At 45.6% G+C, this 23,970-nt stretch overlaps 1 protein-coding gene across 5 annotated transcripts in view; it reads left to right on the top strand.

Moving 5' to 3' along the window:
• Positions 1-23,970, top strand: part of AFF2 (ALF transcription elongation factor 2) — a 491,933-nt gene that overhangs the window by 273,000 nt on the left and 194,963 nt on the right. For all 5 annotated transcript variants that reach the window (XM_067023268.1, XM_059050316.2, XM_067023267.1 and 2 more), the window contains one exon: positions 23,113-23,157. In XM_067023268.1, the coding sequence (XP_066879369.1) occupies positions 23,113-23,157 (45 nt within the window). The remainder of the gene's footprint in view (positions 1-23,112; positions 23,158-23,970) is intronic.

Raw genomic sequence — 23,970 nt, 5'->3', positions numbered from 1 at the left:
TTTATAGTTCCCCATATGGTTTCAGGAATCTTATTTATCTGAAGTCAATACCTGAATATTTATGCCACTTCTAGGGTAAGATGCGGCCTGGAAGGTGAAATGTAGGTGATTTCTGGGACATTCTGATGGTTTATGTCAATAGGACTAAAATGAGGACTCCTGTCACATCTGCGCTCCACCTCCTCGGTCCTGTCTCCACCTGGTTCAGCCTCATTTCACTTGTGTCCTGGGTGCAAGGCCCTGGTAAGAGCCTCCCTGGCCACAAGACGGGACTGATGAATGCTGAAGTCATCTGTGTCTGTGGTCAGGAACCAAGCGCATGTCTCACGCTGTGGAAGTTAATACGGTAGATATGCCCTCGATTTCTCAAAACTGACCTAATTTCAGATTCTCTGCCCAGTAGTCCCCATAAACCAGAAGTTTTTAACTTTTGATGAATTACAGAATATTTTGAAAGTGATCAGACACAGCCTCTTGCCAGAAAATACACACACACACACACACACACACACACACACACGCACGCACATATATAATTTTGAATACGATTTCAGGCCCCCTTAAGCCCATTCATGGATCCCAGGTTACAAACCCATTCCACGAACGCTCCCAAGTTTTAGCACCTAGCAGAGTGCCCAGTTTATAGAAGAGCTTTGATTGAATGAAATATATGAAGGAACTCCGATTTTAGGTATATGATAAGTGAATGAAGTGGGTAAGAATTACAAGGCAACTATACTCAACTCCCTCCTTTCAACCCCACCTCTCTCTGTGTCCCTGTCTCTTCCCACCCCCCACTCTCTCACAGACACACACACACACACACACACACACACAGACACACAACAAAGAACTTTGAGATGATAATTTCTACTTTTTTGTTTGGAAAGATACGGTCAGCATAGCTATAGGTTTCTGTCATTGTCGCCACCATCTGTTAGTTTCATAACGCACTTGGTAAATTTAAGAACGAGTATTCGCAGCCAAGTACGCATATGATGATCTGTAGTTTGTGTGCTTGGAAGGGGGGCAGGGAGAGGATGAGTTGTGCGCGGAGGTGTTGCAGGGGAGACGTTCATGGACTCGTGTCACCAGAGACCCACTTGTACACAGAACGTGGACTCCCGGGCTGCACGTGCCCCATGACCGCTGTACCTCAGGCCCGTCTAGCAATCAACATCGATTTGTTGTTTGGACTTTGTGGTCTGTAAGCCTAGCTCTGAGGAACTGGCTCTCTTAGGAGAATCTTTACATACCCTCCCTGCTGTAACGAAGGCAGGTCAGCTGTAAAACATCGATTAACACTGCTTTGTGAGCCCAATGCCGAAAGGAACGTGGACCACACGAGACAAATCGGCCTGTGAGCAGCGCGGCAGAAACATTTTAGGGGACACAGAGGTTAGGGGCAAGGGCATCCCCGGAGTGGGGGCTTGATCTGGAAGACGAGATGCTCTGTGTGGGGAACAGGATCGGCCCTCCTCGCACCCAGGTTTCGGGCTCCACAGGTGCCCAGTGGCACGTAGGGAGAATGCTAGAACTCACGTCACAGGTTGCGGTGAGGATTAAATGAGGTAATCCTTGTGGGGCATTTCTGTTGTCGCTTTAATCTGTAAATACGGGAAATTAACCCTGCAGTGCTCTTGTTCCCTCCCGCCTCCCCCATCCATTAACTCCATCCCCCCCGCGCGCCCCCCCCCCACCATTAAATACTGTTCATACCTTCCTTTTGTCATTTCCTATGGACTGCCTTGTAGCTCAGGCATTCACATACTTGGTCTCATCCCACCGACTAGGCTACATGGCTGAATTAATTTGCTCAGGCTGCTGTAACAGTCCCACAGACTGCGTGGCTTAAACAACAGAAATGTTCGTCTCCCGGTTCTGGAGGCTGGAAGTCCGAGATCAAGGTGTGGGCAGGGTTGGTTCTTTCTGGGGGCCATGAGGGCGGGATCTGTTCCTTGCCTCTCTCCTTGGCGGGTGGATGGCTGTCTTCTCCCTGCGTCTTACATGGTCTTCCCTCTGTGGGTGTCTTTGTCCAAATTTTCCTTTCATAAGGATGCCAGTCATATTGGATCAGAGCCCACTGTAACGGACCCAATTGTAACTTGATTATGTCTGAAAAGGCCCTATCACCATATAAGGTCACATTCTGAGGTCCCGGGGCTTAAAACTCCAACCTGAATTTAGGGGTGGTCAATTCAACCCTTAACAATGACCATTAATGATATGGCCTGGGTTTTATATGTCTTTGAAGGTCCTACAGCATTGTCTAGTGCCATGCTTGGACAGTAGGAGAAGCAGTGGGCCTGATGTAGTGGAGACCAACAAGCCTGGCTTCTAATCTCATGTCTTTCTATCCATGGGCCAGTTAGCCGGTCCGAGTCTAATTCTCTAAATTCCTAAATTCATAGCGCACACACACACACACACACGCACACACACACACACACACACGCACGTATATACCAAGTACTTCCACATAATAGATGCTCAATACCGAATAAATGAATGGAAAAAATGTATGCATGACTAAAACCTAGGTGTCTAGTCACAACTGTGGGCCAGAATTGGGTTTTTAACTTCTTTGTTAACGTGGTCTCTTTTTCGTCACATTTCTCCGTTTTGTGCCCAGTACTTGTGTAACGGCAAGGAATTTGGGCAGTGGTTTAGAATGGTGTGAAAAGTTAGTCAGCTTTCTGAACTGATTTTTTTGAACAACAGTCAACACTGTGGCCTCCTTGAGATGTGATATTTAATTTGTAGACAGGCAAAGCTAGTTTCATTATCACTGCAAACTGAAATATGTCTACTAAATTTCGTAAATTTGTGTCGTTTTGTAACAAAAAAACTTCCAATAACAATAATGTAGCGTAGATTGGCCACAACATCCAATAGTTATGAAGCAGAAAATAGGCACTTGTTTTGAGACTAGGAAAATGGAAAGTTCACACTTGACATTGTTCTTCATTTATAGTCTCAATCCATTAGCATTGTCTCAACGTTGCAACAGTGGCTTAATGTGTATTCTTTGCCGTTTGGTTGAAACAGATCAGAAAATCACTAACACCAAAAAGCCAACCTCATAATCACTGATTTTAACACTTTGCCAATTGCTGTAAATCACAGAGATATAGCTACGTGTAGTTGTCATGTTGAAGGTGATTAAAAGCTGCCGAGTCTCTAATCACTACAGTGAAAAAGGTGGCCATCAGTGAAGAGACTCCAGAGCCCGGGAGTCTTATCGATCCGAGCAGAGGAATTTGCAAACTCTCTTTCTCAGTCATCTTGTCCCTCTGCAACTGGAGCAGACACCTTTAAAGGCGTGGTAGCACATTTGGTGGGAGAAGAAAGTCCACATTTCAGTTAAGGGGACTTTGTTCATTTTCAGCTTCCCGGTCCTAATGTGAGCCTTCTTAGTGGATGGCTAAATCATCATCTGTGTTATATCTAAAAGTGGATCTATATCTCTCCCTACTAAGCACAGCTCCGGTACCTCTGGCAGCACATTCTAACTGGCTTAGACATAACAGAAAAATCATTTGGGGCGGGGCGGGGTGGGAGGGAGACTTCAGCGATTGTTTCTCTTTTGTCAGAATTATCCACAGGTGGCAATTGCTTTTATTCTCCCTCGAAAGCAGCATTGAATGGTGTGTAAAAAGGCATACTTAAACGGCCTAATGGAATAAAAATGAAGCATGCACACCGTCCTCCCATTAGGTTTTCTGTTTTCAGTAATTCCACAAAGCCTCGTCTCAAGAACTGTGTCTGTGTGGATCCCTATTCATATAAAATCTGCGTGATTGCAGGTCCCAGGGGCCATCGCTATTTCTATTTGGGGCCTAAACCGTCATTCTTTGTACAGAGTCAGCTCACCTTCCCACTCTCCCGCCCCTGTCCTCACCCCCCTCTTCTGTATGCTTGGGTGGTCATAGTTTGAAATTTCCCCAGGCCCAGTTTGTCATTCAGTCACGTTTCTCATCACATCTGAAGGATGTTGTGCTTGGCATGGTAATGAGGCCCTCTTTGTTTCAGCGGCTGCTCTGCTCTGTGTCCCCCATCAGCTCCTGCAGTCCGGGGGCTGGGGCTGTGACGGCGCAGCCCTGGAGGGCCGCTCAGAGTAAACAACTCACCTATTACTCAGTTGGTTTTTAAAAACTGATTTACATCTATTTCAGGTTTTAAGCTGCAATGTTTATTCTGGGTTTTTTTTTTTTTTTCAACGTATTAAAACAGTTTATGAGCATTGCCTGTGTGGCATGTGTGCGTTGGCCCAGATTATTGTGCCCATGTATACAACTTCCCGCATATTTACAAAAGAGGCTGAACTCAGTGACACCCACTTGAGTACGACACTCCTGGAAGGCATTAATTTCTTGATGAATTTAGGAGCTGTGATGGTATATTTCCCACCAGAACTACTGAAGAATATGATTTTCTGTCTTCTCTTGAAATGATTGTTATTTGCTTTTCAATTGCTTTGAAGTGTATCCTAAGAACATGTTGCCTCTACAGAGACGTGGTATGTCAATTTCATAAACTGTGTCCACGTGCCTTATCTCAGACAATTACGAATCTACTTCTGCAGTCCTTATCTAGACCCCAGAAAAGGAGTAGGAACTCGATGCAGTGAAAGGACGGTGGGTTTAAGTTTTCTCTGGCCCCAGTTGTTTTCCCACTGGCTGATCACACCGCCATTCTCACAGGATCCGTGTCCCCTGAATTAGGACAGAAATACTGGTTGTTGCCAAAGGTGACGATTTCACCATAAAACTTCATGAGTCCTTAAGAATCATAGTTATATAGGCTCCTATGTAATATAGGAGCCAGAATAGACCACAGAGAGAATCAGATCCCTTTATTTCATAGTGAGGAAACTTTGGCCCAGAGAACAGAGGTGATTCACCCAAGACACACAGCCAGATGTGTGAAAAATGGCCCCCAACTGCCAGAATAAAAATAGTGAGCGATGGTTCAAACGATGTATCTTGAGGCTCTCAAAAGTTGCCTTGACAAAATGAAGGCCTAATAGTCTAGCCTTTATGGACTCTTCCGGATGAAAGCCTAACATACCTTCCTAAAAGGAATCATTACTTGTAGATTATTAGGAAATGACTTGCAGTCTTACTGATTATCAGTATCATCATTTCATAGGCGGAGAACTCGAGAGAGAGCTAGAGAGCAAAATAGGACCAGGGCCCTCTTCCCACAGTAAACACTCCCCTCTTACGGATAGACTTAGGCAGGACCATTATGAGACATATTTATTTATTGTCCAACCTAGAGCTCTGGAAACAGAGGTGGAAATACAAGTCTGTTGGTATTTTGAATTGACCAAAGAGTGGAACTGGTTGTCAGAGGGTCAGCTTGACCACGATCAAGGTCAAAGAAGCATTTCAAACATGATTGGACTACAGGATCTCTTCACTTTGAAAGCTATGAGTGATGACAATACTGAAAAGAGTAGGCTTTCTCTGATTAGAGCCAAATCGATTAAACAAACTAGTAGTGAACCCATTAGAGGGAACGTGTGAGAAAGGCAGGCTTTGAAACATTAGATATCATTTGTGGGCTGATGTATATTTATTCTAGATACACTGTTACATACATATTTCACATTTACAAACACCAAAGTTTCAAATACAGAAACCCACAGCAAGTCAATTAAATCTTTTTTTTAAACTTTCCCTCCTGAATTACTTGTCTGTATTCAACAGTCTCAGCAGAATAATCTTACCTCCTGGTTGGATTTAATTTGTTATATAGAAAGAAAAATGGCACCAAATTCTCTCGTGGCCATTTTAATCCGTCTCTCTTTGAGAGCTTATGAAATAGCTCGTTGAGCTACACACTGTACTTTGTATAGATTAATTTGAAGTGATTGTATTGGCCATAGTAGTTGTGAGTGTAAAGAGATGATCACGATAGCTTGTTTATCCTACAGAGTCAGGTACGTATAACCTTATGCTCATCAGAACAATGGGCAAGTTAGGCTCACGGAATTCCAACTTGTATTTTCATGTTCACTACATGATGTTACGTTGGCACAACAGAACACTTTTGCAAAGTGAAGATAATATAGCATAACGCATATTTTTCATAGGGGGTACTACATCCCTTACTTTTTGATAATATAGTTGGGAGTCAGTCTTCTTATACTATGGTCTGAAGTCAGAGAGACAGGGTTTTCTACCTCCGCTTTATCACATCTGAACTGTGTGACCTTTGGCAAATTGCTTAACCTCTCTGAACCTCACTTTCATCATTTATAAAATGGGGATAATAATTCCTACATCATAATGTTGTCATGGAGATTAAGTGGCCCATTGTCAAGTGCTCAACCAACATCTCTGTGAACAATAGCCGTTTATGTGACCATTTTAACATTAAAGCTATAACAACAAAAGGCTTTGTTGACACAGTTTTCATTTTTGCACCTTATCTTGAACTTAGTATAGTAAGTATTGTGAAAATAATTATGTAAAACGCCGATGGTCTGCAGGTGGTAGTCAATGCGCCTCGGGGGCAGCTGCCACCAAGCGTTCCTTCTAGAGTCTAGATGGACTAGGCCTGGAGGTTGCTATTAGGTCAGGGTTTGGATGACGGCATATCCCACAATGCATAATTAGGGAGCCCCATTAAAACCGATCATTTCCCCTTTGGGGTGGCTCTTCCATTTAAGGGCTGGGTGTCAGGACTGCATTAGTGAAATGGGGTAGACAAGGAAGAGGAAGGAAGGAGACGAGAGACTGACTAACCTTCCAGAAATACCGCTCAAGGTGCCAAATTTCACTTTTGAAATAAACATCCTTAGAGAGGAGTCAGGGATGGATCATTTACGGTAGTGGGGGCACTTGCAGCTGCTCCAATGCATGTCTCTCCAGAAACTGACAATTACTGTTATTTTCTGCACTTAAATCATAATTTACAAAATGGGTTTATTCATCCAACCTTGTCTTCTCAATGCTTCCAGTTTGCTAGCTTTGTATTTCCTTGTCTCCTTGCTTTGATTGGCTCAGTTCTTTAGGCTGAACTGTGGTGCTATGGAAGCCAAGGCAATGACCATGACCCGTAATCGCAGCGAACCTCGCCACGCTCTACAGCCAAAGAATCGAAGTAGGAGCTCCATCCAGTCTATTGCCTACCATAACCGGCTCAAGGCAAAGCTGGACTCTGACTTTCTGATGGTCCAGCCTTTGGTGGTGATGGTAGGGGAGGGTGGGGTCCGCACTGCTGGATGCCCGCAGAGCAAGCATATCAAAAAGCGCCAGACTTCACTTCCCTTTTCTGTGTCTTCTCTCCTTTCTTGCCCACTGCTTTCTTGGACATATAAGATTTTCATCACAGTCTTAATAATCACCATGTCTTCACACTGTTTGCACTTTTTTGAAGAGCCGCTCCACTTAGATACCGTTTTCAGAGGTAAGGTAAAGCACAATTCCCCGGTCCTCGCTGCCCAGCAGAATATAGAGGGCACCGTGTGGATAGATCTATTTGATCTTCCAAGAGAAGGAACTCAGAGTTTCTTGAGTTGCTTCGTTAAATTGAAATAAATTGATTTAAGTGAAATGGAATCAGGAGATAATGAGTCCCCTGTCATAGGAGCCATGTAAGCAGTGGTAAAGCCAAGACGACAAAACCTTGGCTTTTTCGGCCCAATGGACCAGAGTTTTGTCCCAGGCCCTGCATTCACATGGCTGTGTGACCTTGGGCAAATCATTTCACCTCTCTGCATTTCTTTTGTCCTCATCCTTTAAAATGGGCTGCACGTTAGAGGTTGGAGTGTATAGCCTCCAGGGCCCTTTCTCTGTCGAGAGTCTATCAGGAGATGAATGTATCCATTACTGGACAAGCAACTGAAAAGTGTTCCATTGAGAAGGAACCAGGAGCATTAGCTTTGCATGGCACAGATGACACATTTATCATAGAGTTATTTCATTTCTTACCTGGTCCCTCTCCTCTCTGCCCTTCAGCAATTTTAATAGGTCACGGTCAGAGCTTTAATGCTCTGGGCCAAAGGCTTCTATCTACCTGTAATGGCTGTCAGAGTGCCCGCCTTACTCTCAGTAACCGGATTTCTCAGGATGGAAGGGTTGCCCTTGCCAGCTCGATTTGGCTGTTTCCCCGATAAAAGGGGAAGGGTATGTTGGGCTTCAAGGAGAGAGCAGCCATTCAGTAAGATAAGGACGCAGAATCGGTTGGGTTTCGGCTGACCCTAGGCCACCTGGGCCACCGGCCACCTTGGGCAGAGCCGTTTCAGTGGCATATGCTGTGGATGTGAACCTCACCCCACCGGAGCGTGCTGAGGAGAGAGTGGGAGGGGCGGGCGCAGGAGGGAATAAACAATTCCCGCCGTGACAGGTTGCAGAGAGATGGGGTGATAGGATGTGGTGATGCGGTGTCGAGGTTTTCCTTTGTATTTTAAGAGGGATGGGACTAAGGCATATTTATATACCAATGGGCATAGCTCAGTGGAGAGGGAAAAAAAAAAACCAACGTATCGCACTAGAAAAAATGGATGATTGTAAAAGCAAAGTCCTTGAGAAGGAGCGGACAGATTAGGACACAACTGGAGAGGCTAGCCTGAAGGAGGAGCGTGGACCCTTCTGGACACTTCTTCCGTTGTAACGGGAGGGAAGGCAGAGTGCCTTAGGTACATAAGCAATTGGGTTGGAGAAATTAAAGACGAGAAGATGAGGGGGTGCTTGTCTGGTTGTATCTATTCTTCTCTATGAAGTGTGTGGCGAGGTCATCAGTGGGGAACGGGGCTGGTTGTTGGAAACATGTGGAGAAAGGAGAGGTGGAAAAGGTTCTGTTGGAGAACAGGAACGGGGGTAGGCTAGGAAAGTATAATCGAACTCTCTGGCAATAATTAGGGGCGAGAAAGAGCGAGCTACCGTGTGAAACCCGGAAAGAGATGCTGCCTATGCCTGCAGTATGGAGGTAAAGGAAGGAGGAGGGAGGGGACAGGAGACAATCGGAGGCCACGTAGCCTCGGGCGATTTAGAAGGAGGTGGCCCTCTGCTCCCCACTATTAGCTACTGCACTTTCCAACACTGATTAGCTAATTAAGCACAGCTCACAGTTCTCCGACTGCTCTGATCTATAAGGGACTTCATTCAGAAGGGAGCAAGCAGAGCGTCCAGGTGCAGGAGAGATGATGTTCTGGGATCCCACAGTGGTGTCTCCTCACATCTCCCACGAGCCCGCGTGAAGTGAGGCGTGGGGCCCGAGGAACGTCTCTCTGGGGACGAAATGAATCCATATCCTCCCGAGAGAGATCATTCCTACTCCATAGCAGTGGAAGGAGTCTCCAAATTGTTTAAAGAAGAGCTCTTTTTAATCACTTAAATATTTTGTCCTTAAGAAAACTTTTACACATTTACTATGTTAGCAGGAGACATTTTAAAACACGATTATCTTTCTTTTATAATACATCTTGGATTGCCAACTTCTTCTAAGCATTTATGGTTTCTAAAGATACAAGACTTCCTCACCAGGGGGAGAAAAATGAAGTGGGAGTTCAGATTTTTCTGGTAGCTTCTGAAGACACTGCCACAGGCATATTATGGGGTCTTAACTTACGCGCCGTAACCCCATTTAGAAAAGAACCTTTTAAATATGTATCTTTGGCTCCTATTTTCTGAAAATCTTTCAGAAAGGAAAGACCTTCCCTTGACATTTGCGATCCCTCACCCTTAAGAAACTCCTTCCGTCTTCTTCTAAATACATAGCTAATGATTTAAATGTCTGCTTTAAAACAAGAAACCCAGATTTCAGTTTGATTTTGCTCTATAGCTACATTTTCCTTAAAGCAACGTCAGTGGAACAGACTTTACAAACTGTACCCATACATGTCCTCAATAAAAGGGTGACAACAGAATACACTTGATAGAAAGTGTCTCCTCTTTCAGACTAACCTCTAACGAACTTGACGCCTTCTTGACTCTCTAAATCCTGCACTTAGGATTGTCAGTGGTTGACACCACGATGCCACAGAAAGAGACCCACAACTGCTCTTCTCTGACAGTGATGATCTGAGAGAACAAGCCCTGTGCACGGGAAGTGAATCCTCGCCAGCTCCCCTATTATTTATAACTCTAATTAAAACACTTTTATCTATTAATGCCAAGTGACACTACTAAATATATTCAGGAAAGTTCACATTTTTCCTAGACTTCTGGAATCTCTCAGATCTGCGCCCACTTACATGCGGTTTAACTGCTCACTAAAATGAAACGATAGCTAAGAATAACTCCCTTCCATTAGATTTATAAATCTCATTAATTAATTCTACATCTCCAATGGTGTAGAGACCAAACTCAACTGCAAGATCTAATTAAAGAGAAGTAAAAAAAAAAAAAAAAAAAATGTTAAGAAACAACACTGAGATTGAAACACAGAAGTAACTGTTTAGCCTCAAATTAATGAGGCGCTATGCTAAGCAAAGCATGTCCATTAATCCCTAATGAGGATTTTAAACACATTAAAACTTCCTGATACAAAATGTTTGCCTTCCTTTTATGCAATAACAAATAAGCCAATAATTTTCTGGCTCTAAATGACACTGTTATCTGTCACGGCATGTTTTATTTGACAAACCCTCCATTCAAATACTGTAAAACCAATTAATTTGCCTGCTGTGAAATGTGTTTCTTGGTAGCTTTTATGTGATTTTTTTTCTTCTCAAAGGAATGTAAATAGGAGGTCAATGTAGGTGCCTGGTTTTGCTTAAAAAATATGCCACAGTAGCTATAGGTTGCCTCTGCTGTCCGCAATTCCAGTGAGTTGAAAGACAACCTTCACTTTCAGGTCACAATCTCAGACTGGTTTCCTGATAAGGAAACCGCGTCAGAGTAATCCTTTGGTTACCATGAAGAGGATGTCGTATTTGAGAATGGAGAGTTGGCAAAATTACCACTTTGTTCGATCATAAGCAGTGTTTCGCGACCCTGGCCCTTACCGACCTGGCATGGCTACCTGTCTCCTGCTTCATCCAGCCCTCCCCCAAATGCACCTGCGTGTGTGCCCAGGAAATCGCTCTCTAAAATTGGAGTTTATTCCTGATGCTTTTAGTTGAAAACACCACAATTTGGTACACTTTTTTGTTGGCAGAAAAATCAATAGAACAAACACAAGAAGTTCCTGTTTCCTAAACTTCCCCTGGGCCTTACTTAGTATCTCCAGTTAGCTTGCGACGTGGCCCTAAGACCCCTTCTGCCCAGCATGGATGGAACACTCTGAAACGCTTGGCTCGTAGAAGGGCAGGGCGCTTTTCCAGAAAATCACTCTGCAAACACAGACCCTTGACACCGTGTCATAAAGAAAGGGTCTGTGACATTACGTGTGGGCCTGCTCTGTGGAGCGTCTCGAGCCCACCAGAGAGGGAATGATACATGGCGTCCCATGGTCTATGGAGCCAAACGGTTTACGCCAATTAACATGAAGAGCATGTGCAGGACACCGACGATCCTAGCTTGTCTCACATCCACGTGAAAACCAGGGACCGATTATTTCTTAGCTGTGAAAGTAAGCAAGATAAACAGACACCTGGCAGGCGCTTGTAATTCCAGGTACAATGACAACACCTTACTGATACAAATAAAATACATCCAGTGAAATAACCCTACTGACTCCTGACCGGGGTCAACGTGTTGGGGTATTTCCGAACTTGGTGCTTGGAAAACCTGTTCACGTTAAGAAACTTGTCCCAGATGGAAAATATACATTGTATCCCTACGCACAGTACAGTGCACTAGGCATTATGGGAAATTCACTAGATGATAAAGAATAAATGTCCACAAGGAACATCTACTTAAGAGTAGACAGGACCTATATACCCAAAATGAGTAATGACAGTACAAGTTAGCACATATTTTCTGATCCCTGAATCAGGCACATGGGCAAAGGAGGATTTTAGTTTGGGGATGACATGACTTAGATGGCCAAACATGGGAATGTCCAGCCTATCTAATAATGGGAGAATGAAAGTGATTATTTCAAATCAGAACTCTCCTAGAAATCCTGGACTGTGTAGTGACACTACTTTTAAGAGACAGATGAATGGCTTTCACAATAACTGTAATAGGAAGTCACAGACGAAAAAACTGTCCATGGCTCTGGGGTGATCATGCAAAGGAAGTGGGACTTGACCTTAATTTCGAATAAGAGAAAAGATTCATATAGGTCGTGACTATGGCACTGTATGGCTTTGGGCAAGTCCCAGTTTCTCTAGCTATAAAACCAACGGGTTGGCCTAGGATCTAGTCTCTGAGGCACCTCCAATCTGTTAAACTGAGTCTATCAATCCGTGGTCCAAAGCAAATTAATTTCAAAACTTGAACTTGTGTTCACCAGCTGATCTCTCGAAAAATGAAAAGCTATACATTTCACAGGTACAGAGCCTGCATGATCTACAGAAGTAAGAACGTCAAGCCATCCTGGCAAATATTTTCAAAATGGCAGCAGATAACAATGCTTTAGGACTTCAGTGGAAACATTAAAATGTGGACAGTTCCATTTTTCATATTAGGGGGACCACTATGACCATTAGATGTCATTCTCAAAAATAACACGTTGGCCACAAAGACAGAGTGCCTCAATCATATGAGGGCTTCTTGTTAAGTTAGAAGTTCTCGCTAAACGGTAGTGAAAATATAATCGGTACTCGGCGAAAAGTCCATACACGTGAAGCCAAAGCATGTAGAAATGGTTCTGTTTGAAAAGATTTTGAAAAATCCCACAATAGCTCCTACATCTTACGTTTTTAATCAAGATTTGGGAATGTACTGAGACCACCAGACATCAAGTGTGCTTGTGACCTTTTCAACTGTCAGACCAGATAGATTTTTATCTTATGTGAATCAACCCAAAGCCTCAAAGGTGCAATGCCAGAGCGTGAATCCATTTCACTAGACAGTCACTGAAAGTATAATTCAAAGTTCAACTTATTTTCACATTTTCTACCACAGTACTTTTGGCAGCCCAGGGCAGAAAGTCAAAACCTGGTTTCCAATGGAGACCACTTCCAGTGGTTTCTAAATGTTGGCAGCAAGAATTCCTTCTTGTCAAAGAGATCAGCAGTCACTGGCTTTCGTTAATTTATTTTCAATGACCGCTGCCCGCTCTCAGGAAGCCTTTCTTTACCTAAGGATGTTGACCTGCTGTTGGACCCCATCAGAGACAGACACGGAGAGACACTGATATATTAGGAGATTGGGAGGTTCCATCCAGTGGCCTTCATAGACTCCACAACTTCCATTTATTCTCACGGAGGCCATGAGCACAAAAAACAAGATTTGTGGCGAAGACATATAGCTGGAACCTATAAAAGCTCCCAACACAAGATGAATAAACCCAGCGATATATATTACACTATAAAGTGTTATCTGAAGATCTTTAGAATCAGCTTGAAGGTCTTCATTCAAATGAATTATCATAAAGAAGAGGGACTTTTTAAATCTAAAACGATATACCAGTGTAGACGATGTGATTACAAATACTTAGTGTGCATTTAGTTGGGTACCCAAAAGGCTCTGGGCTGAGGGCTGGCTGTAAATAAACATTTATTATGATCACACTGATCTTGAAATTATCTAGCTGAGCACTTAGGCATTCTTATAAAATGCATATCATTAATTTCTAAATGTTTTCTCTTTGTTTTACAATATGTGCTCAAAAGGAAAGCACGACACCTTATCAGGGTGCTACAAGGCTTTTAGGCAGCATCTAACCATCTATTTTGTCAAGATTAGCTTTGCAATTAGCATTTTCAAGATTCTCAGTTTCCCGTCTCTATAAATGATAATCTAACCCCCAGTGAGATCTCCTTAATCCTTAATGTGAAGATATTAACCCCTTAATTCAAAACTCTAAGAACAGCACCCTGGTGGCATACGAAAACAAAAGGGACTGAGGCCATTTATATGAGGGCAATATTAAGAATAGGGTCTACTGTTATTGCTACTAAGACCAAGGCTCAGATACATAATTCCTCGGAAGTTTCGTCCTTGCTGCGCTACAAAGTCCTTTCACATCCTCTCTGCTCCCCACCTGCCACCCTGTATCATTTGTTCCTCATGACAGCCCTGTAAAGTAGGCAAAGAAGATACAATAAGCTTCATTATGAAGATGAAAAAAATCTGGGCCTTCAAAAGAAAGGTTACATGACTTGTCTGAGGTTTTAAGGCCACTTAGCGGTGAAGACTGGCCCCTAGGTTTTCAGCTACCCAATCCAGTGTGTCTTTTGCTATTTCATGCTCCTGGTCTGTAAACATGGACTTAGAGTGCCCACTAAAGCCTGGGGAATTCAGAAGCCAAGTTCATGAACTGCAATGAAGGTGCCCCCCTCAGATGAGAGGATACTTTTATCTCTGTTATAGGGCAAATAATGTTATCGCCAATTCCCATTTGACTATCAACCAACAAGGCCAAAAAACCCTGCTGGCCTACAGTGAGACCCACAAAATCGCACATTGAAAAGTAGGGAGGAGGAAGAACATCTTGAAGGAACGTCGCCTGTAGCATCATGGCTCAGAGTCTGGGCGTTGAAGGGCACCTGCTATGTCACTGGTAGACCAGCTCCTTCCTCAGGCCAGGCCTCCACAGATGCTAAGCACTGAGAACTCAGGTTTAACACCGAGGTCAGCACCTTGCCACTCCGATACTTGACTGGCCTTTAGCTTTAGTTCTTGGCCATTTTAAAGCCAACTGAAGGAAGTTCCTACAGGCTCGTTGGCTGTCCAAATATGCCGTGAAAACTGGCCTCCCACGAACACCTGAAGTCAGTGTTGATTTGAGGAGTCATGGATCGGTGGGGAAATGAGCTTACCAGCGCCACCCTCTCCAGCTGTGTCCTAATCTGTTCGCCCCTTCTCAAGGACTTTGCTTTTACAATCATCCATTTTTTCTAGTGCGATACGTTGGTTTTTTTCCCCCCTCTCCACTGAGCTATGCCCATTGGTATATAAATATGCCTTAGTACCATCCCTCTTAAAATACAAAGGAAGACCTCGACACCGCATCACCACATCCTATCACCCCATCTCTCTGCAACCTGTCATGGCGGGAATTGTTTATTCCCTCCTGCGCCCGCCCCTCCCACTCTCTCCTCAGCACGCTCCGGTGGGGTGAGGTTCACATCCACAGCATATGCCACTGAAACGGCTCTGCCCAAGGTGGCCGGTGGCCCAGATGGCCTAGGGTCGGCCGAAACGCAACCGATTCTGCATCCTTATCTTACTGAATGGCTGCTCTCTCCTTGAAGCCCTTTCTTGTCTGGGTTTCTGGGACACCATGCTCGCCTGATCTTCCTCCTGTCCCCCTAGCCACTCCTAAGGATTCGGGGGTGGCTTTGGAATACATGATGTATGATACATCAGATGCCATGCTATCTGGAATGTGGACTCCTCACAAAAGAAACCGTAAATGGTCTTTTGGTTCAGTTTCATCTTCGGATGACTAAGGTGTGAAATTAGTTTTATAGCTGAGGCCTGTAGTACATGTCTGCTACATGTTGTATACGCGTTGCCTGCTTCCTCACGTTTTTGTTCTATTGAAGTCTAGTTGATGTACAGTGTTGTGTTAATTTCTGCTGTACAGCAAAGTGATTCGGTCATACATACCAATACATTCTTTCTTAATATATATTCTTTTCCATTATGGTTTATCATAGGATATTGAATGCAGTTCTCCATTAAATAACTCTTTTCCTCACGTTTGTATTAGTTAGTGCAAAAATCAGTTTGCGCTTCCCCTGCATTTGAAAGCCATCAGCAGCAGAAGAGGAAATGTACCCGGGATTTGACAGTTAGCATCAGTGAGAAAATGGTCCACGTGTAGGAGGGAGAGAATTGAAGCTGGGAGGTGGATACTACATACGGACCTGCACACAAGATAGCCATTAATGTTAACGCGAGTGCAGTGGGTAGGGATTTCGTGGAATGGAGACTTTAGTCCTAAATGGTCCTCGGTTTCTGTGCTAGGACTTGGGTGGGACAGAAGTGAGCACCCCGCGGTCCCTGAGGAGTCACACGCATGCCGAGGAACTTCAAGAGGCAGGGGCCACGGCTGGAAGGTCTCTGGGTTGCAAGGCAGACACGGAGAGCAGACCGAAGGCTGAGAAGAGCGCAGGCAGGCAGGGGCAAGCAAGTTGGGTCGGAGCCTGGGAGGCCGGCGTCTGGGAAGCAGGAGGACGCAGCTTGAGCGCCGCGGGATTAAGGCATCTGGGAGGGAAGCCTGGGGCATGTGGGGGGGGGGGCTCCGTCCCGGGGGAGGCGTCCCCGGGGAATGTGGGTCAGGCAGCCAGCCTCCTCCAGAAGGGCTCTTGGTTTCTTAGGGTAATCTTTCTCGATGTGTACCTTACTTTTCTTTAAGACTTCCCCCCCACCCCCTGCCCGGTTATAGCTCACTCTTCTATAGAAACTAGTTATTAGACCAAATAAATGAACAGTGAGCTAATGGCTATTCAGAGCCCACTGAATTAAGTACTCTTCACTTCAAATTCCATCTGCCATTAGGTGCTCTCCGCTGATGATGGGCCCTTCTGCGTATGCACTCCGCCCACACCTAATGTAATCAGCGGAGAGCTGTCCCCATAATGAAGCGCGTCGCCCCCCCTTCCCCTTCAGCCCCCCCTCGCTCTCCGTTGGCTCACCCCCTCAAGTCCCATCTCCAGCCTCCTTTGTCACCTTCGGTGAGAGCTACCAGATGGAACGGCAGCCTGGGACCCCTTATGCACTGGGCCCCCGAATAGGATTTCATAATTAGCAACATTCACAAGATGTCATGGGGGCCAATTTCCAGGGCGACTAAACTGTGTACTCAGTGGTTCCAAGGTTCAGGGTGCTGACAACTTTCCAGGAGCCTTCGAGGGAACTTAGAAGGAAAGGTGTTGATGGAGACTTCAGAGGCACCCGCTGCCAGGCTAAGGTACTTTGCCGTGACTCACTTCATGTCAACCTCACGACAGTCCTCGAAGTGGAATTTTATTCCCCTTGTATAGATAGAGAAGCAGAGGCTCAGAGAAGTTCAAGTGTCTTGCCCAAGGTCACAAAGCAAGTTAAGTGTCAGAGCTGGGGTTAAAATCCAAGTCTGTCCAGCTTCAAAGCCCATGCTCTTTTCCCGACCCCTTTGTGCCCCCAGAAAACACAGTAAATTATCTCACTGATTTGCTCAAATAAATAAAATGTGATCACTGAGTCGTCCTTCTTAGTTTTAGTTCCACGCAAGGTTCTAGACACAGCGTCACTTTCTGTACTTGGCTTAAAATGGCAAGTGGTATATTCCTTTGATCTTCATGTTCTACTTTTTAAAAATTTATTTATTTTATTTCTTTTTGGCTGCGTTGGGTCTCCGTTCCTGCGCACAGGCTTTCTCTAGTTGCGGCGAGCGGGGGCTATGGTGCTCTACTTTTTATTGCTTCTTTTCTTAGAGTGAATGGTGAATATTAGCTTGTTTTACATGGGGTATTTTGACCATGTGACACCCTTACAGATTAGCCGGAAGCCGTATTTTAAATACGAACTTCTTGGACACCCAGGACTTTTGCTGTATTAAAATGAAACGGGAAGATGAGCTAGTTGGCTGTACCATGTAACTGTTGTGAAATCTTCTTTGTTTTGATTAAAGTTATATCACCTGAGGATTTCTGTCTGCAGTTTATGTTAGCTGTTCCCGTTTAACTGTAGACTCATGAATACAAACTAGAATAGGGACAGGTTAAGGTGAGGCAGGAAGCAAGGGACAGAAAGATCTTAACCTGAACCGGGTTCGTCCTTTTCCAAATTGGAAAACGGGGACTCCCTGGATGGGGAGGGGAAATAAAGGATCTCAAAAAGCGGGTGCAAAGAGGAACTTCAGAGGCTGCTGCTCCTTGTTTGTTTGGACAAATGGCCGATGATGGGGATTAAACATTTGAAAACGCCAGAAAACTCATTTGCTACTAGGATATCATAACCTGAGTTTTCATTTGGTTAGTAATGCCGTGTCAGGGAATCTGTGTCTCGTCAGTCAGTCATGGGGATGAATGGGGCAATTTGTTAATGACAGTACAAATGGAATTAGTTCGGAAGCTGCCAGCGGTGTCAGTCGTGGATATTGTTTAGCTGGGCCGGCAGCATGGATTTTGGTGTTAGCGATGTGTCACTCAGTGTCACTGGAACTTCTTAGGAGAATCCAAGCGTTCGCTGGCAATTAAACTTGCAATTTGTGAGTTTTACTGGGCGAAGTCTTTGTCAAGGTGGAACATGCCTAGAATAGTGGACTTAGACGGCCAGGTTTTGTGGGAAAACTTCAGGGTGATTTTAGAAAAAAAAAAAAAAAAAAAAAAAGACCTCTTTTCCCTCGCAATCCCTTAATAAAAATGTACTCAGAGACGCGCATCTCGCTCTTCTGGGCTAACCATGTGACGATCACGACTCTTTTAATGTTTTACACGAATCTTCGTGTTTTCTATCAGTGTCTCTCAATGCCACAATCAGGGTATTTTTGCTATCTTGTATTACCCTAATCGCCAAGAAGTATATGCTCCAAACTGATTAATTCCAGAATGATTAAAACATCCTATGCAATTCATTTTATTGTTGCTGCAGTTAATTGAATATTTGATGATTTAAAGGTACCCTGATTATTTCCTAAGATATGTCTTTATCACCAGGCAGATGATCTGCGCGTGGTCCCCGTGTGGCTACGTGGGGTGGCAGCCTGCACTGTCACACGCCGAGAGGGTAGGCACTCGGGAGGGCGCTCAGTCAACTCAGCACCTGCCCCTGCCCGACGGGCGCCTGCCTTCCCTGGCCCTTAGAGGACCCCGTCCTGTGCCCAGCCCGAGAGGGTCGTCTGGGGCCCGGAGTGAGAGCACAGCCTCCCCGGGGCGGCGTGCAGCTCGCTTTCTGCTCCCGGAGGAGGGGGCGGAGAGGGGATGCACGAGATCGCCGGCTCTGAGTGGCTAACTTGCGCTTTGTGGACTCTCTGAATACTCAAGAGTGCATTGAAAGGGAGGCGAAGGTGGCTCCGGAATTAAGCGGCAGCCTGGCAACTCATCAGGCGGCAGTTCTAATCCCAGTGTCACCACGAGCTCTCCTCCTGTCTCCTGTCACACCTGTCCGAGTGACTCCTCCAGAGTTCCTGCGACAGGACGGGGCTGTGAGGGACACACTGACAGACAGACAGACAGACAGACAGAGGCACCAGGCAGCGGGGGCTGAGCCCCAGCCTGAGCCCAGCTTCTGTCCAGAGCGCGGAGTGAGTGACCTGGGTGCTGTTCCTCAGGGGGCTTCGAGCCTGAAGTGGCCTCAGGTGGCCCCGGCACTGCTCGGCCATGTCAGATCCTTGGCCTCTCACCCCCTTATGGGGCGAGGACTGCGATGAGGACCTCGGCGGCTGGGACCTCCTGTCGGACATGGCTCTGTCCGTGAACCCGGTAGGTACCCCTGGCACCCCAGTCAGACCTCCTGTTCCGTCCTGTCTGTCTCCCCTGTGACTGTTTGCCTCCCCCAACTTGCGTGGAGTCTGGAAGGCAGGAATTCTGTTGTCTTCGGTGTCTTTAAATCCTCCCCTTGGCACCATCCTGAGCACAGTGTGAGCTCAATCAGGATTTGTTGTCTAAAGAAGTAAATGGCAGAACTGATGAATAGGCGGGCGGGCGAATGAATGCGATCCTATTACCCTTGTCACCACCTTACAATGTGTGTCCCAGTGGGTCTCAATTGTTTGTTTTCCCGTCCCATCTAGACATTTAACTCCGAGAGAAAGAGGCCAAGTCGGACGGTTCTTTGTGTCCCGACCCCCCTCGGCCAGCACTGTTCTAGGCACAGAGGAGATGCTCACTGGCTAATTCAAAAGCGCTTGCAGGGGGCGAAAAATCCACTTGCCGCTCAAAGGAGTTGTCTTGCGGTGAAAAGAGCAGCGGGGCAGGGCTAGATGACTTTGCGGGACTGGTGACTCCATGTCAATGCCGGATTCCAGTATTTTCTAAAAAAGCAAAAAAAAAAAAAAAAAAAAAAAAAAAATCCGAACGCTCGGTATGGATGCATATTTATTTGACTGTCCGTGTCGGCAGAGTTCTTCCCCAGAGTCCACAACGCTTTCTATTTTGACAGCATTTCCCCATAAGGAAACGGATATTTCTAATACCAGGTGTAGAGATGATATTTGCAGTTGGCAAGAGTGAGTCAGATCTTACCTTGTGCAGACGAGAAGACTGGGCTTCGTAATAAAGCAGTGAGGAGCCCAGCAGGGCAGGGGCCAATAACCCAACGCACCGTGAGGGGCTTTGCGGGTTACCGGGCGCGTTCACGTACCTTATTTCGTTTGCTGCTCGCAGAAACCCTCGTGAGGTTTGAAAGGAGCAGGTATTCCTATTATCGTCCTTTTCTTTTACTCGATTTTCTGTTACAGTTGGGCAAACTGGAACTCAGAGGGGTAAAGGTGGTGAAGTCCTGTTCCCAAGGGGTAGGATCAGCCTCCCACCCATCTCTTGAGACTCACAGGCAAATGTTCTCGCTGTGTCTGCGTGCGGCTGATACTTTTTTCTCCCACTTTTATTTCAAAATTAACGTTTGTGTGTTTGTGTGGCAAAGGGAAAACAAAGACCTTTTCGTGAGAGTTGGGCAGCCCGACAGATACAATGCGACAACCACACTGAAGATTTAAGTGTTGGCTGTAATCATCTTGACCTTTGTGTTTGGGGAAGGTATACGTTAGAAGTTCAACAGCTGTCTTGGAAAATACGGTTGCTAGAACCTTGAGCAATGGAATGAGATTTTTTTTTAAATGTATTTAGTTAGTTAGTTTGGGCTGCTTTGGGTCTTCGTTGCCGCGCGCGGGCTTTCTCTAGTTGCGGCGAGCGGGGGCTGCTCTTCGTTGCGGTGGCTCCTCTTGTCGTGGAGCACGGGCTCTAGGCACGCGGGCTTCAGTAGTTGTGGCACGGGGGCTCAGGAGTTGTGGCTTGCGGGGTCAGCTGCTCCGCGGCATGTGGGATCTTCCCGGAGCAGGGCTCGAACCCGTGTCCCCCCCTGCATTGGCAGGCGGATTCTTAACCACTGCGCCACCAGGGAAGTCCTTGGAATGAGATTTTATTTGCTGTTAAGAATAATCAGTTGAGTTCTGTAATCCTGTAATATGCTAGACCAGCCTCTCCTAGCGTATATTCTGCAAACGCCCATTCTATGGAATGGCGATCATTGTTAATTGGGGAAAAAACAAAACAAAACCATGCAAACTAAAAACCCAACAGTCAATAGTCAAGAAGGTTGGGAACGTGCTGCTTTAAACCAATTACACAGGTGTCTCAGAGCCTTTAAGTTGCATCATGGGTTGCCAAGAGGGGGGTGGATGGCAGCATCTCCCATACTTTTTTGGACACGGAACCTTTCATTTTGCAGGACTGCTGTCCATGGGGTGTTCTGCTTTATAGTACTTACCATGGTAACAGCCGTCCATTACCTAGGTGCTTCTTCACACCCGCCTTCTTCCTGAGTCTACAAACCCCATGAGGGAGGAAACCGTGTCTCCTTTTGCTTCTTTCCATTGTGTCTTTGCCGACCACAAGCCTGGTGGCACAGTCCCTGGCCCTCAAAGAATATTTGGTGAATGAATGAATGAATGAACGATCTCTGCTAGACCAAACCACGTGTGGTTCCCTATCAGGAGCCTGTATGTAAGGTTCTTTACCATGTCTGCCCGGGCAATTTGTCAGCTTTTCCTTCTACTGTTCTTTCCACTCAGTATTAGAGCAGAGTATTCGTGTTCTTGGAAGGGTGACTGTATAATTTGTCGTCCGAATCAGGACATTTTTGAGGGTGAAAAGGGACACTGTCAGTAATGACAGCAGAATAACGTGTGCACACTGGAACCACACTGGGTAACCCAGGCTGGATGCCCCCCTCATTACTGTTGACTCCCTAATCCCCACTAGGGATTTTATGCCTCTTGGAGCAGGGACTCGTACATGGAGTAGGTAGCCAAGGTAGTCAATAAATATTGCTTGAAATTAATGTATGTGCAGTAATGACTGTTACGCTTATTTAAGATTGATGATCGTAACATGTATTCTTTAAGACTGAGGGAAACTGGGGCCATACTCTCTTCCCCATTTCCTCAAATATAGTTGTGTTTATACCTTAATCTATCAGAGTAACTAGGGGATTAGGACTTAATTGCCCTTGCGAGAGGCCTGGAACCTACAGCCTCTGTGGCAGTACTCTCTTTACAAGACTGGCCTTTTACCTCCCAAGGAAGTGGGTGAAAGAGACCAAATGGTCTCCCTACTGGAGCTGGACAGAAGTGGAGGTGATCGAATTGCCATCATGGAGCAGGCGAAGGTGTGAAGGAGAGAGTTCGGAAGGTTTGGGGGATGCCCGTACCTGCACAGGTGACACATCACACCTGGTAGACCTTCCTCCAGCTGGTGGCCCCACCCTCAGGGCCCTCATCAAGCACAGATTTAGAGCTGCTCTTGCACTTTGGCATTTGGCTTCTTGCTTTCCCTGACTGTGGAGCTCCTGAAGGAAAGGGCATGTGCCAGACGCAGAGTCAGTTCTCGGTACAGTTCTGCTAGATGCTTGAACTTTGATTGATTAGGAAGGTGTCACACTGAGGAAGAAAGCTCAGGGCATTCACTTTGTATATTTGTGAGATTCTGTCTGTAGGCATCTGATTGGACTCCTGAGTTAAAAGGGGACTTCAGTTAATCACAGAAGTGTTTCATATAGGCGTCCTCTTTTACCAATCTGTGATTATGAATAACATGGTAAAGTATGTCAGTGGGTGGAAGAGGCCTCAAAGATCAGGAAGGGCGAGCTCCTTCTTTGGATGGATGAGCAAAGTGAAGCTCGGGGGACAGGAGAGGATGGTTCCGTGTCCCAGGGCAAATCAGTGACAGAGCCAGGCCCTCTCTGCATCTGGTACTGTGGTCTTACTGCTTCGGTAGAAGAAAACAAAATTGGCCATTTGCAGATATTTACTGCTTTGTATTTAATAGGGGAAAAAAGCCACATGTATAGCTATATTTACTTCCTTTACAATTTTTCCTACAGGGTAAAATATTATACAGCATGCTTTTCTGAGAATAACTAGATTATGGTTAATTTTCTTTTTCTGTTTATTTTGTTTTAGGTGAGCCTTCCCAGTGACCCAAGCTGTGTTGAAGAAATCTTGCGGGTGAGTTTAAACCTTTATCTCTCTGCCTTTTAATAATGAGGCAGTCAATCTGCTTAAGCTGTTTAAAGTCATTCCTCTTCTGTTTCTGGGAGTGTCTCATTTCTTACCTCGTCTTCTTGCTCTCTAATCAAGCTAGTCTCTCTCCTGATCTCACCAAGCTTCTGTCGCCTTCTTGCACCCTGCTGAGTCTTTCTTTTCAGGGCTGAACAGAGACTCACCACCTCCTTTAGGAAATGTTTCTTGTTCAAGCATCCTACCCGCAGTCTTTGCCTTTTCTGTTCTCTGGGATCTCAGGTCAGCCTCATTGCCGCCTCCTGCTACGCAGCTGATGGGACACGGTCATGGAGATTGTGGCCTACCACGAGGGGCTGAGAAGTGGCAGGGTGGAGGGGAGGAGATGAGGAGAGACTTGAGAATGATGGCAAGTCGTGGGAGATGGTACTGATGGAGGTGAACCGATGCGTGAGAATGGCGCAGAGACAGCACGGAGCTGCGAAAGGTGGCAGTGACCTCTCCCAAAGTACACGGTTAAACCAAAAGGAGAAACCAAAGCCAAGGCGGAGAGATGGATCTCCCGTCCCTGGCTGTCGGTATCCTAAGGCGTTGTGGTATATGAAGAATAGGAGTCATGGGAGTGAGTTCTCTCTCCACCATCTGTCACCTCTGTAATTTGGACACAGAACTTCATCTTTCTGAATCTCCCTTCCTTGTCTGTAAAAGAGGACGATAATGCCTGTCCTTAATTCCCTTAGAAGCTGCCGAGCGGTATATAAATGCTCTTTACTATGAGAAATGATCGGTGTGGCCAGGAGA

This window comes from Kogia breviceps, chromosome X (genome assembly GCF_026419965.1).
Source record: "Kogia breviceps isolate mKogBre1 chromosome X, mKogBre1 haplotype 1, whole genome shotgun sequence".
In the NCBI taxonomy this organism is placed as follows: Eukaryota; Metazoa; Chordata; class Mammalia; order Artiodactyla; family Physeteridae; genus Kogia; species Kogia breviceps.
Note: the sequence above shows the minus strand (reverse complement) of the source record. Positions and strands in the feature narration are given on the sequence as shown.